This window comes from Ceratotherium simum, chromosome 6 (assembly GCF_057802395.1).
Source record: "Ceratotherium simum simum isolate JZ-2026a chromosome 6, ASM5780239v1, whole genome shotgun sequence".
NCBI lineage: Eukaryota > Metazoa > Chordata > Mammalia > Perissodactyla > Rhinocerotidae > Ceratotherium > Ceratotherium simum.
Window position 1 is genome coordinate 79,861,223 of NC_141905.1, and position 13,412 is coordinate 79,874,634.

The window sequence follows — 13,412 nt, forward strand, 5'->3', positions numbered from 1 at the left end:
GCGGGGAATAAAAACACCAGCCCGTACTGGGAGAGAAGTCTGGGTGGCATATCGCAAAAGAAAACCCTTCAAAAGCGATTTCCATGATGTGACTGCAGAGATAAGCGTTTCCCATCATCTGGTTTTTGAGTCTGGGGAAATGAGCAGACAGAAAAAGCCTCAGATCTTCAGTTTTACGGACGTACATACCCTTTTGTTCTTCCAGTCGCCTCTGATAAAATCCTGAGGGACGCTGGGCACCCTGAGTCGCCATGGGCAACGAGAGCAGCACCTTGGACAACCAGGTGGGTGTCGGAGCTTCTCCCTCGACCTACCCGGATCTCTTGACCGACCTTGACTAGACTCTTTTTCAGCCTCTCCTCTCTGCCCACGAAGGAGCAAGCTACAGGACAGATACGCCTAGATGCATATATGTATCCACGTAGGCATTTTTCATTTTATTTTCAGAATTCTCATATTAAGGCAAGCCCTAATCTTGTAAACTATAAAAACTAGCTTTACTTTTTATTGTGTGCTTTTAAAACTGACATACTGAGAGTTTGGGACATTTTTCCTGGATTGTGCCCACCCATCCACTTACTTACACGAATGCAGCAGAGGAGGTAGGCATAAAACTTTTCCACATTCCTCCCCAAAATAAAGTTATGGCCCTTAAAAAGTGATTTTAAAATCTATCGGTGTTGAGCAAATTAAATGTGAACTATCGTTTTCATGTTAGGTAAGATTTTCACAATTGAGGAATGGACTTTGCTTAATTGTGCATAAGGCTGGGATATTAAAATATATTCAAATTTTATAGTTGCCCATTCTAAGTTTGAGAGTTCTAACTCAGTTCCCTGGTGAACAAAATCATGGAGACACTTCCCCATTTATCTCACACACAATGGAAATTTTGAATTAATGGTATTGAGTTCTCTGAATGAGAAAATTGGACCTAAAAGCCAGCATAATGCAATTCATTTCTGCTCTGCCTTTTTCTTCCCTACAATCTTCTTTTTTCAAGCAGGAAAACAGAAATCAAAAAACAAAACAAAACAAAAAGATGGCAGTCTTTAGGGGCAGGCAAGAAACAGTAACTTTGTTAAATGGGTGTGAGACAATAGGGAGAGGTAGGTACTATGGCAAACAGGAGGGTTCCCGTCCTATTGTCTGAAGAAGGCAGCCACCATCCACTCCAGCAGAAGGTTGCCAGGTGGGAATATGGGCCCGGTGTTACAAGATCTTCCCATTTCTTCAAGAGATCAGAAACTCGTATTTTTTCTATGAAATCTTAATGTTTTTGTCATTAAACTTTTTATTTTGAGATAATGGTAGACTGGCCTACTGTTGTAAGAAATAGTACAGAGTGGGCCGGCTCCGTGGCTTAGCGGTTAAGTGCGCGCGCTCTGATGCTGGCGGCCCGGGTTCGGATCCCGGGAGCGCCCCGAGGCACCACTTCTCCGTCCAACGCGAGGCCGAGTCCCACGTACAGCAACTAGAAGGATGTGAACCTATGACATACAACTCTCTACTGGGGCTTTGGGGGGAAAAAACTGAATAAATAAAATCTTTAAAAAAAAAAAAAAAAAAAAAAAGAAATAGTACAGAGAGACCCCTGTACCCTTTACCTGGTTTCCCCCAAGGGTCACATCTTGCAAAATGTAGTATCGAAGCCCAAATACTGACGTTGAAACAGTCAAGACACAGAACATTTCCGTCACCAGAAGGATTCCTCTTGTTGCCCTTATAGCCACACCCACCTCTCTCTTTTCCCCCATCCCTAACCCCCAGCAACTTCTAATTTGTTTTCTATCTCTACAATTTTAACATTCTGAGAATGTTATATAAATGGAACCAAATGGTATGTGACCTGTTATAACTGGCTTTTTTCACTCAGCGTAATTTCCTCGAGATTCATCCAGGTTGTTGCATGTGTCAGTAGTTCATTCCTTTTTGTTGCTGAGTAGTATTCCACGGTATAGACGTCCTACAGTTCATCAAACCATTCACTCATTGAAGGACAGCTGGGTTGTTCCCAGCCTGGGGCTTTTACAAATAAAGCTCCTCTGAACATTTCTATACGGGTTTTTTGTGAACATATGCTTTCATTTCTCTGAGATAAATGCCCAAGGGTGCAATTGCTGGGTCATAAGGTATTTACATGTTTGGTTTTACAAGGAACTGCCGAACTGTTTTCTAGAGTCCCTGTACCATTGTACACTCCCACGAGCAATGTTTGAGTGATCCAGTTTCTCTGCATTCTGGTCGTCCTTCGGTGCTATCACTCTTTGGTGTTGCCATTCTGACATGTGTCTTGTGATAGCTCGTGGTGGTTTTGATTTGAATTTCCCTGATGACTGATGATGTTGAACACCTTTCACGTGCTTATTTCCATCTGTATTTTCTCTTTGGTGAAATCTCTGTTCATGTCTTTTGCCCATTCCCTAATTGGATTTTTTTTTTTTACTGTTGGGTTTTGAGAGTTCTTTCTATAGTCTAGATACTAATCTTTTGTCAGATTGTGGTTTGCAAATATTTTCTCCCACCGGGAGCTTGTCTTTTCATCTTCTGAACAGGGTCTTCTACAGAACAAAAGTTTTTATGAAGTACAATTTATCAGCGTTTCCTTTTACAGGTAGTGCTTTTGGTGCCTTCTCTAACTTGAGATGAATTTCTCCCTGAGTACAGGCAAAGTTAGAGTAGCTTACATTTTCTCTCCATTACCTTTCCTAAATGACACTGTCCCGAATTGAAGGCTGGTTTATTTAGGATAGACTCACAGAAATGGAATTACTGTGTCAAATGAAGGGTAAGTGTTTTTGAAAGGCTCTTGCCGTATATCTATATCCATATCCATATCCATATCCATATCCACATCTATTTCCATATCCATATCTATATCTATATCCATATCCATATCTATATCTATATCCAAAATGCTTTCCAGAAAGGTGAGGCCAATTTATATTTCTCTCATCAGGTTATGAGGGCTCATCTCACTAAATCCTAACAAGCAATAAATATTTTAGTGTTTCAGATCTTTACTGATTAGAAAGCTAAAAATGCTCAGAGGCTTAAAACCCCTCACCCCACTATACCTATATCCCCCTTCTCACCTCCTGCCAGCTCCCAGCCCTCTCCTCTGGCCTCAGTCCCCGCCCTCCTGCAGCAGACAGAGATGTTTTCCTGGCACTGCTAGTTTTCGCTTCTTCAGCCTCAGCCAGCCCTGACCCGTGGGGCATTATGGGGTCGCCTTTAGGATTCCAGGGTCGGAACAAGGTTCGCCTTCCCCAGAGAAACAAGTGTGAATGAAGCACAAGTAGGTTTGGCTACAGCACTCAGGGCCCCCGTGAGGCTGAGGCTCGCGTCTTCCCGCTGTCTCCTGGGTATCTCTCCTGGATGACCCACAGTCACCCCGAGTTCCTCAAACCCAAACTCAGCTTCCCTCCCTGATCCTCTCCTCCCCACATTCCCCCTCCTGGGTGCCATGATCTACCCTATCATCCAAGACAGAAATCTGGGGTCACCTCTGACTCCACCCACTCCCATTCTCCACATTTAATAAGTCACTCTACGATTGATTGATTAATGGGGCGGTCATTTAGCATTCCGAATTTCTGTTTTATTAGGGCTTTTTTTGGCTATGAGAGACAGAAGCCCATTTCGAATGACCGTAAGCAGAGAAGGGACTTGTTCGGCTTATAGAACTGAGAAGTCCACAGAGAGGGTCTAGTTGCAGTGGTCACTGAATCCAGAGATTCAAAAGATGACACTGGAGATCTCTCCTCTCCAGATCTTTCTCTCCTTTCCTCTGTGATGCCTTAATGCTCAGGGAGGTGCCCCAACCCCACCAGCAGCTTCAGGCTTCCCTTCTTCTTCCAGCTAATGGTCCAGCTTCCCGGTCATCTCCTTCTAGGAATCTGACTGGCCCTGACGTGTCATGTGCCCTCTCTGGGATCAATCACTGCGTCCCGGAATGTGGGAGACTCTGATTAGCCAGGCTGAGTCATGCACCCACCCCTGCAGGGGAAGGGTGGGCCAGGTTGATGGGGGCCTCATCAATATTGCTTGGAGCACTTTCTCAAAAGACAAAATCTGGCACACATCCCTTACATTGTTTTTTTCCTCTCTATTCCCACTGTCATAAGCCTATTACCTCACACCTGGATCATTGCAAACACCTGCAAACTAGTTTCTCTGCCTCTACACTCCCCACCCCCATCCAGTCCCTGCCCCCAGTCCTCTCTCAGAGACTCTTTCTCTGTGAAGATGCACTCAGATGTCCCTGCGTCCTACTTACAAGTCAACTCTTGGAAAGAAAGATGCAGGTCTGAAAGAACCTCCTGTCCACAGATTAAGGACTAGGCATTGAGGACCAGCAGTGTCACCAGTGCAAAGGATGAGGGACAGGCCTGCCCAGTCCTGCCCCTTGCCTTCTTCATATACCCTCAGCTGCAGATTCCTCTCCCTCTGTAGTCTCCTTGCCCCTGGGCAGCTGTGGACTAGGTGGGGGCACACGCAGCGGGTTAGGCCTGGGAACAGAAACCAGCCAAGACTGTTGCTCTGGTGCTGCGAGGGATCCTGTTCACTGTGACCTGTCCTAACAGCAAGACCCCTTTGCTTTCAGCAAGAGGACTCCGGCTTACATAACGTCATCCTGTGGCCTCCAAACCCTGAACCTCCGCAGGTACTGGGGAATGTGCTTGGCATGGTCTGTTTTCCAGCCCCTTCCTAACATCTAGATGGTTGCAGACTTGGTGTGGCAAGTTCATTTGTATTTTTAGGTTTTCTCCTCCTCCTTCTCCCATGGCCTCCTCCCATCCACCTCAGTAAGTTGTAAAACAGTAGAATCTGCAATACATGTTTAGATTTTTTAAAATAACTTTTTGCTGTGCCTACCCAAGAGCTGGCTCGGTTGGTATGCTGTGAGATGCTGGATAAGGCTCATGTTCTCAACGTAAGGCAGATGCTGGGAGCCAGTACTAACACTTCCAACCTCTTCTACTCTGATTTCCTTTGTCCTGGAGTGAGCCTGCCTGTGGGCTGGTGGCCCCACCTTCGCCACCAGTGGGCAAAACTGATTTGTCCTTAAAACATTGAATTCTGAATCAGTTGTCAGGTTTTCATGCAATAACGCAGCTGGCTGAGTCCCATAGCTTTAGCTCTGCCCAAAGGGTTTGCATCGACTGGGGAGGAGGGCAAATTGGGAGCTTTGCATCCATTTCACAGAGATTTTTCCTGAAGAGAATGTGGAGGTTGGTGTGTGCCCGTGGGTGTGGTCAGGGCGAGGCTCCAAAATCCTGTCACACCCAGCAAGGAGGGGTGTTGGTCACCCAGGTGTGTGCTCCTTGCTTTAAGAAAAGAGCTGCTTCACCCTTGAGGGTGGCTGCCAGGTAGGTCCACTTGGTGCGCCTGTTTCTCTGTATATCCTGCCAAGCAGTGATGTGTGAGGTTGTGAAAGAACTTAACCATTTGTGTAGGGCATAGAGAAGCCTTTCACACGTGTGATTTCATCTGATTCTCATCACGATCCTGTGAGGTGGGCAGGCCCAGGCTGATCACTCTTGTTTTGTAGACAAACAGGCTCAGAAGGTTAATCATCCGGGTTGTTTGGGAGGAATGGGAATTAGACCCCTGGGCTCCAGAGGGTCACAGAGAATGGCTGGGCCAGTGGTTTTCAAACCGGGTTCTTCTGTCTGGCTCGGGACTTTCCACAGCACTTTGCAGCAGAGCTAGGATCTCAGCGAGGAGCTTCATGTCTCGTCATGGATGCGGTTTCTAATTCACTCGGTGAACATCTGTGGAGCCCCTGCTGGGTGGCAGATGCTGGTTTAGCGCTGCACATCCGAAGAGGAACAAGACAAACTAGGTCCGTGCCTCGTGGAGCTCAATCCAATGGGGAGTCAGAAAAGAAGCAAGTGAACAAACAGACAAACCAACCAGTAAATAAATGTGTTTTTTTTTAACTTTATTGAGTGCCTGCTGTTTACCAGCCACTGTTCCAGCACTTGGGATCAGCAGCGAATAATTCAGCCGTAATCTACTCCAGCGCAGCTCCCTTTCCACAGGGAAAAATGGACAACGAGCCAGTCGGCAGATAAACACTTAATGAAGTTTCCAGCGGTAACTGGAGTCAGGAGCTATTTTTCTTTCTTTTTTTTTTTTTTATCGTGGTAAAATATACATAATATAAAATTTACTGTCTCAACCATTTTTCAGGGTTCAGCTCAGTGGTATTAAGTACATTCACCTTTTGTGCAACCATCACCACTATCCATCTCCAGAACTTCTTCATCTTTCCAAATTGAAACTCTGTACCCATTAAACAGTAATTCTCCACTCCCCCTCCCCTCAGCCTCTGAGAACCATCATTCTATTTTCTGTCTCTGTGATTTTGACTACTCTAAAGACCTCATCTAAGTGGAATTATACAGTATTTGTCCTTTTGTGACTGGCTTATTGAACTTAGCATAATGTCCTCAAGGTTCATTCACGTTGTGGCATGTGTCAGAATATCCTTCCTCTTTAGGTCTGAATAATATTCCATTATGTGCGTATTCCACATTTTATTTATCCATGTATCTGTTGGACACTTGAGTTGCTTCCACCCTTTGGCTATTGTGAATAATGCTGCTACGAACATGAGTGTACAACTATCTGTTTAGAGTCCCTGCTTTCAGTTCTTTTGAGTATATACCCAAAAGTTGAATTGCTGGATCATGTGCTAATTCTATGTTTAATTTTTTGAGGATCACCATACTGTTTTCCACGCAGCTGCATCACTTTACATTCCCACCACCAATGCACAAGGATTCTGATTTCTCCACACCTTGCCAACTCTTGTTATTTTTTTGTTCTTTGTTTTTAGAGTAGCCATCCTAATGGGTATGAGGTGGTATCTCATTGTGGTTTTGATTTGCGTTTCTCTAATGATTGGTGATGTTGAACATCTTTTCATGTGCTTATTAGCCATTTGTATATCTTCTTTGGAAAAATGTCTGTTTAAGTCATTTGTCTGTTTTCTAATTGGGTTTTTGTTTTCTGCTATTGTTGAGTGGTAGGAGTTCTTTATATATTCTGGATATCAACCCTCTATCAGGTATATGATTTGCAAATATTTTCTCTCATTTCATGGGTTGCCTTTTCATTCTTTTGTTAGTGTCCTTTGATGCACAAAAGTTTTTAATTTTGATGAAGTCCAACTTACCTATTTTTTCTTTTTTTGCCTGTGCTTTTGGTGTCCCAGCCAAGAAATCATTCCAAGTCCAATATCACAAAAATTTTCCATCAGAGACTATCTTTATGTTTTTTATTGAGATGACATTCACATAACATAAAATTAGCCACTTTAAAGTATATAATTCAGCGGCATTTAGTACCTTTACAATGTTGTGTGAGCACTACTTTTATCTAGTTTCAGAATATTTTCTTCACCCCCGAAAGAGATCCCCTACTCATTAAGCAAACGCACTCCATTCCCCTCAACCCCCAGGCTCTGGCAACCACTAATCAGTTTTCTGTCTCTATGGATTTACTTATTCTGGACATTTCGTATAAATCAAATTACACAATACATGACCTTTTGTGTCTGGTTTCTTTCCTTTTGGATATTGTGAATAATGCCACTGTGAACATTGATGTACCAGTATCTGTTTGAATCTCTACTTTCAATTCTTTGGGGTATATACCTAGAAGTGGAATTGCTGGATCTTATGATAATTCTATGTTTAAGTTTTTGAGGAACCACCACACTTTTCCACAGCGGCTGTACCATTTTACATTATCACCAGCGATACATGAGCGTTCAGAGGAGGGACATTAGTTAGGAGGCTATTTAGAAGTCAAAGGCGTGGATGATTATGGTTTGGAATGAGGTGGCAGGGAAGGTGATCCCTGGATTCGGGATATATTTTGAAGGCAGAGAGGACAGGCTGGATGATAGATCAAATTCGGGGGTGGGGAAAGGAGCGGAGTCAAGGATGAGCCCTAGGTGTTTGGCCTGAGCCGTGGGATTGATAAGAATGTCATTTCCTGAGATGGAGAGGATTGGAGGATGGGCAGGTTTAGGCGGAAGGAAGAAAGTGAATTTCTCTACCTCCTCACCAACACTTAGTCCTTTCTGTTGCTGTTATTGTTTAATTATAGCCATGCTAGAGGGGGTGAAGTGGTATCTCATTGTGTTTAGAGGCTATATTTGATGAATGGTCAGAGGATCCCTCTTTGTAGAGACCTGATGTGCTGAGAAGGGGGCAGCCACGTAAAGTTCTGGAGAAGGAGCACTCTAGAAAAGGGAATAACAGGTGTAACATATAAGGGAGGAACAAGCTTGTTGTATTTTTTATTTTTTGAGGAAGATTAGCCCTGAGTTAACATCTGTTGACAATCCTCTTCTTTTTTTTGCTGAGGAAGATTGGCCCTAGGCTAACATCCATGCCCATCTTCCTCTACTTTATATGGGACGCCGCCACAGCATGGCTTTGATAATTGGTGTATAGGTCTGTGCCTGGGATCTGAACCCATGAACCCTGGGCCGCTGAAGCAGAGCATGCAAACTTAACCACTATGCCACCGGCTGCCCCCTATTTTTTTTTTTTATTTTAATTTTTATTTATTTATTTTTTTGGTGAGGAAGATTAGCCCTAAGCTAACGTCTGTTGCCAATCCTCCTCTTTTTCCTGAGGAAGATTGGCTCTGGGCTAACATCCATGCCCATCTTCCTCTACTTTATATGTGGGACAGCGTGGCTTGATAAGTGGTGCATAGGTCCACGCCCAGGATCCGAACCTGTCAACCCTGGGCCACCAAAGCAGAGCACGGGAACTTAACCACTACACCACCGGGCCAGCCCAAGCTTGTTGTATTTTAAGATCAGCAAAGAAGGCCAGTGTGGCTGGAGAAGAGTGGGTGAGAGAAATTATGGTGAGATATGAGGCCAGGGAGGTGGGTGAGGGCTATATCTTGTAGGTCATTATCAGCCTTGGTAAGGAGTCTGGCTTTATTCTGACTGTGATGCAAAGCCATTGGAGGGTTTTCAACAGAGGCATGACATGAACTGATTTGAGATTTTAAAAAGAGGGCTGTGGTGCTTTGTAGAGAATGGTCTTTAAGGGGCAGACAGCAGAAGCAGAGGAGGGACATTAGTTAGGAAGCTATTTAGAAGTCAAAGGCATGGATGATTATGGCTTGGAATGAGGTGGCAGGGAAGGTGATCCCTGGATTGGGATGTATTTTGAAGGCAGAGAGGACAGGCTGGATGATAGATCAAATCCGGTGGTGGGGAAAGGAGCAGAATCAAGGATGAGCCCTAGATGTTTGGCCTGAGCCATGGGGTTGATAAGAATGTCATTTCCTGAGATGGAGAGGATTGGAGGATGGGCAGGTTTAGGGGGAAGGAAGAGAGTCAAAGTTTCTGGTTTGGCCATGAAATCTGAATGCTTTGGCCATGAAATCTGAACTCCAATGATGAGATCTAATAGGCATTTGGATACACAAGAGGTGGGCCTTGAGACGTATATTTGAGTCATCAGCATTGGTATTTAAAGCCATGTGACTGGATGAGATCACCTTGGGAGAGAGACAGGAAAGGGGACCCAGGACTCAGCCCTGAGATGCTCCAACATTTAGACAGCAGCCCAGAGGGAAAAGGGAAGTCTATGAAGGAGTCAGAGCTGGCTGAAGACAAAGGAAAATGAGGGACCTGGGAGACCATGAGAGGAGAGTGTCGAGAAGTAGAGACAGTATAACAGCATGAGATGCTCCTGGGAAGCATTGGAGAGAGAACACCTCTCCATTGATTTGGCCATATGGAGGCCATTGGTCATGAGGAAAATCTCACATTGCCCCGTGGGCCCTTGACAAGCACAGTTTCAGTGGAATGACAGGGATGCAGGCTGGATGGCAGAGGGCTGATGAGGGAATGGGAGATGAGGATGTAGCAAGAGGTGTGTGGCTAGTCCAGGAAGTTTTTCTAAGAAAGGGAGCAGAATATTGGGACAGCAGCTAGTGGAGAGAGTTGTATGGAAATTTTAGTTAAAGACTGAAGATACTAGATGCCTGTGTGCTGATGAGAATGAGAGAGAGAGGCAGAGATCAATGGAGGACAGGTGAGAGAAGGGTCAACTGAGGGAAGGCTGACCTTGAATGTTTGAGAGGGAAGGGGATTGGAGCAGAAGTGGGCTTAGAGAGACACTTCCACCGTTGCGGACTGGTGGAGGAAGACAGAAGCAGACGTACCTGGGAATTGTGAGGGTAGGCGGAGGGGGAGATGAGGGATGTCTCTTCTGATGGCTGAAACTCTTTTAAAGCAATTCCAGTGTGTAGAGGTTTCTGTAGTTAGAGTCTCAGAAACAAAAATGATTTTCAATTATAGAAACTGTGGTCAATGCTATGAAGCAAGAAGACAGGTGCGAAGATACCGGCCTGGCCCTGGGTGTCAGGGAGGGCTCTCCTGGGGAGCTGCTGTCTGAGCTCAGAGCTGAAGGATGAGCGGGAAATAAATGGGACCGGAGGATCGAGAGCAGGTCACTGGGCACGCCTCCCCCAGCCCAGGCTTCCTAGGGGCAGGTCCCCTTGCTTCCTGCTCAGTGTCCAAGAGGCAGCCTGGGCCTGAGGTCTGTTCCTGAAGGCAACCTCAGTGGCCTCGGCTTGTGGCATTCTCTGACGTCCAAGAAATACAGGGCCAGGAGGACAGGAGAATCTGTGCTGCGTGAGCCATCCCTGGAGTCTCCATTACCCAGAAACGTGATTGAGCACGTTTCTGCAGGCTGAGGCTGGCTGTAGCTCAGGCGCTGTGTGATCGGTATTTTGCTTGACAGATAAACGGCCCATAAGTCTGTGCATGTGTTGTTTAAAGCTACAAATGCTTGGGGCTCCAAGTTTAACTGGGAAGTGATTTCTCTAGTTTCTGAGGAACCCCAGGAACTCAGCGTTACAACAGCACGAGACTAGCGCTGGAAGAAACAGCATCTTCTTATATTCTGCTGGCAGTAGGTGGGCATCTGGGATGACTTAACTCCGTTTAACGAGGAAGAAATTGTGTGAAGAGACAATTAACTAGCATGAACTCAACGCTCATAACAGTGGAGAGCTCCTTTATTGTGACGGTCCACGCCCACAGCCTTTCTTATGGGGATCGCCCAGCCCAGAGGGTCCGTGCTCATTCTCACTGGAAGGATTATTCAAGTTTGTGGACTACACGGCTCCAAGTTTGGCCAGATGCATCTTCTGAAGAATCTGATTAACTGCTGTAGCTGTGAGCTGAGATAGCCATTGGAGCTCTCAGCTAATGAGTTTTGAATCAGTTTCTCCTTTGTAATAATCATAATCAGCATATATGAATATCTACTACGGTCTAGCCCTATCTTAAGTGCTTCTCGTGTATTATTTTATTTAACCTTCAAAACAACCCTATAGTTATGATCCCCATTTTCCAGATATGGTACTGGAGGTGTAGAGCCCGAAGGCTTACAGCTAAATAAGCGGTAAAAAGCTTGGCTTTTAACCATTACACGTGGCTTCCTACCCTCTTATTCTCGAGTTAAGCCTGGTGCTGTTCTAGCATGAAAATGAGTGGATGTAGGAATTCTAGAGAGGCAAAAAATAAGGTGTATGTCTGCATTTCAAATATAATGGAGTAAAAATCACAGGACATTTTAGAGCATCCTGACAAACCCAACTCTTTGAATAAAGAGACTCTCTCCTCCATTTATACACTTCTTGGCCATATTGACAAGGTGGTCCTGTCACCCACTGAGGCAGGCAGCCCAGGGATTGTGGTCCCCATTTTATAGATGGAGAAACAGGTTCCAAGAGGTGAAATGACTTGGGTTTCCTGAACTGGTCCAGCCCTCTTTAAATTATATTGCTTCTAAAATATTAAACACAAACAGGACATTAAATAGAGCAGTGTTTTGAAGTCTCAAAGGTTTCATTTCCCCACAGACTAAAGATGTCAGAACATGTCAACTCTTGGCATCTTTGGGGTTCCTGGGTCCTTTTAGGGTTGCTCCTACAACTTTTGACCCAGATGCTTTTGAGGAAGGGAAGATAGATACCATTTATTGAATGTGCATTTCTCATTCATTCACTAAACTGTAAGTTCCATGAGGGTACAAATCGTGTCTTTTTTTCCTAATTAAACTTTTTATTTTGAATGTTTTCAGATTTACTGAAAAGTTGCAAAGATAGTACAGAGAATTCCCACTTACTCTTCCTCCAGCTTTCTCTAAAGTTAACATCTTACCCCGTCTTTTTAAATCTTCCACGTCTACCTAGAATCTAGACTCAGTTCTTCCCAGACATGAGGCAGAATCAACAAAATCCCACCGCAAACTCAATTCTGTTATTTTCTACATCTTTTAAGGGAAGAGTGGGGATTCAAACCCAGTTCTCTCTGACTCCAAAGTTGTTCATTTTTCTACCACACCACATCAGAAAACATTCTGTTGGGGGGCCGTAAAATGCCACCCTTGGGGCCTCCCCCTTCTTGGCCTGACAGAGGGCCTGCTAGGTGAGCCTTGAGGCTGGGGTGTCCTCTGCTGCTAGTGTGGGTGAGGGGCTTCCATCTTTCATTTTCGCCTTGGAGGTCAAGAAATGTTTGGGATCTAGCAGATCCAGAGCTGGTCTGAGCATTTGCCCTGTCTTGACAGGGAAGATGGGCAGCCCGCAGGCCCCAGCCCAGAACATGTGTTCCTCCTCTGTATTTGGCAGCCTGGCAGTTGTTTCTGAAATCTGATTCCTAGCGCCATGGGGATGACCTTTGGTCTACTTCCCAGCATTCACCTGCAGGCACACTGCTCCCAAGAAGCCTGTTCACGGAGTGGGCGAGTTGGTCATGATCTAACCATGTTAATTAAGCCTCTTTATTGGCATGACCACTATGCCGTGGTCTAGAGAGATGGAGCACATTTAAGAGGTAAGGTCAGGGGAATTTTTTTTTTTAGTAGTGAAACACTTTAGCTCTTGATAAAGTGTATTTTTCAGGACTGGAGAGTTGCTGTGACTGTTTGAAGAGTGCTTTAAAATAGACCCAGGGTGCTGGAGCATTCCAGAGCCAAGGAAAGGCTGTTTGTTTACCCAAGCAATGGCAGCAAAGGAAAGATTTGAAGAAGGAACTTGACAAGTCAGTTTGTCATGTGGAGGATTGCCAGTGCTTCTTCAGCCTGCTCTTTGGAAGTGGAAGGGTAACTTTAGAAACGTACGCTGTTTTGCAGTGACGTCTGTTGACACAACAGACCCCTTGAAGTCCTGTATGCAGCAGGGCTTACTACCGTTGCTGGGAGGGGGAAACTGGATGGAGGACTCCAAGAAAGACCCCGGAGGAAACGTGGCAACAGTGAGAGCTCTGAGGGCTGCTATGCTCCCCCCGGTTTGCAGAAGTAGCTACCAGACTAAGCAGGAATAGTCTATTTTTCAAACATTCAACAAATATTTAT

At 45.1% G+C, this 13,412-nt stretch overlaps 1 protein-coding gene across 2 annotated transcripts in view; it reads left to right on the forward strand.

The window, feature by feature from the left end:
• The first annotated feature begins 208 nt into the window (after positions 1–208).
• TACC2 (transforming acidic coiled-coil containing protein 2) overlaps positions 209–13,412 on the forward strand; it is a 192,608-nt gene continuing 179,404 nt past the window's right edge. The window contains exon 1 of one of the 2 annotated variants that reach the window (XM_087432743.1): positions 209–284. In XM_087432743.1, coding sequence (XP_087288869.1) covers positions 252–284 — 33 coding nt within the window. In that variant the 5' untranslated portion in view covers positions 209–251. The remainder of the gene's footprint in view (positions 285–13,412) is intronic. The other variant, XM_087432742.1, reaches the window with a different exon arrangement.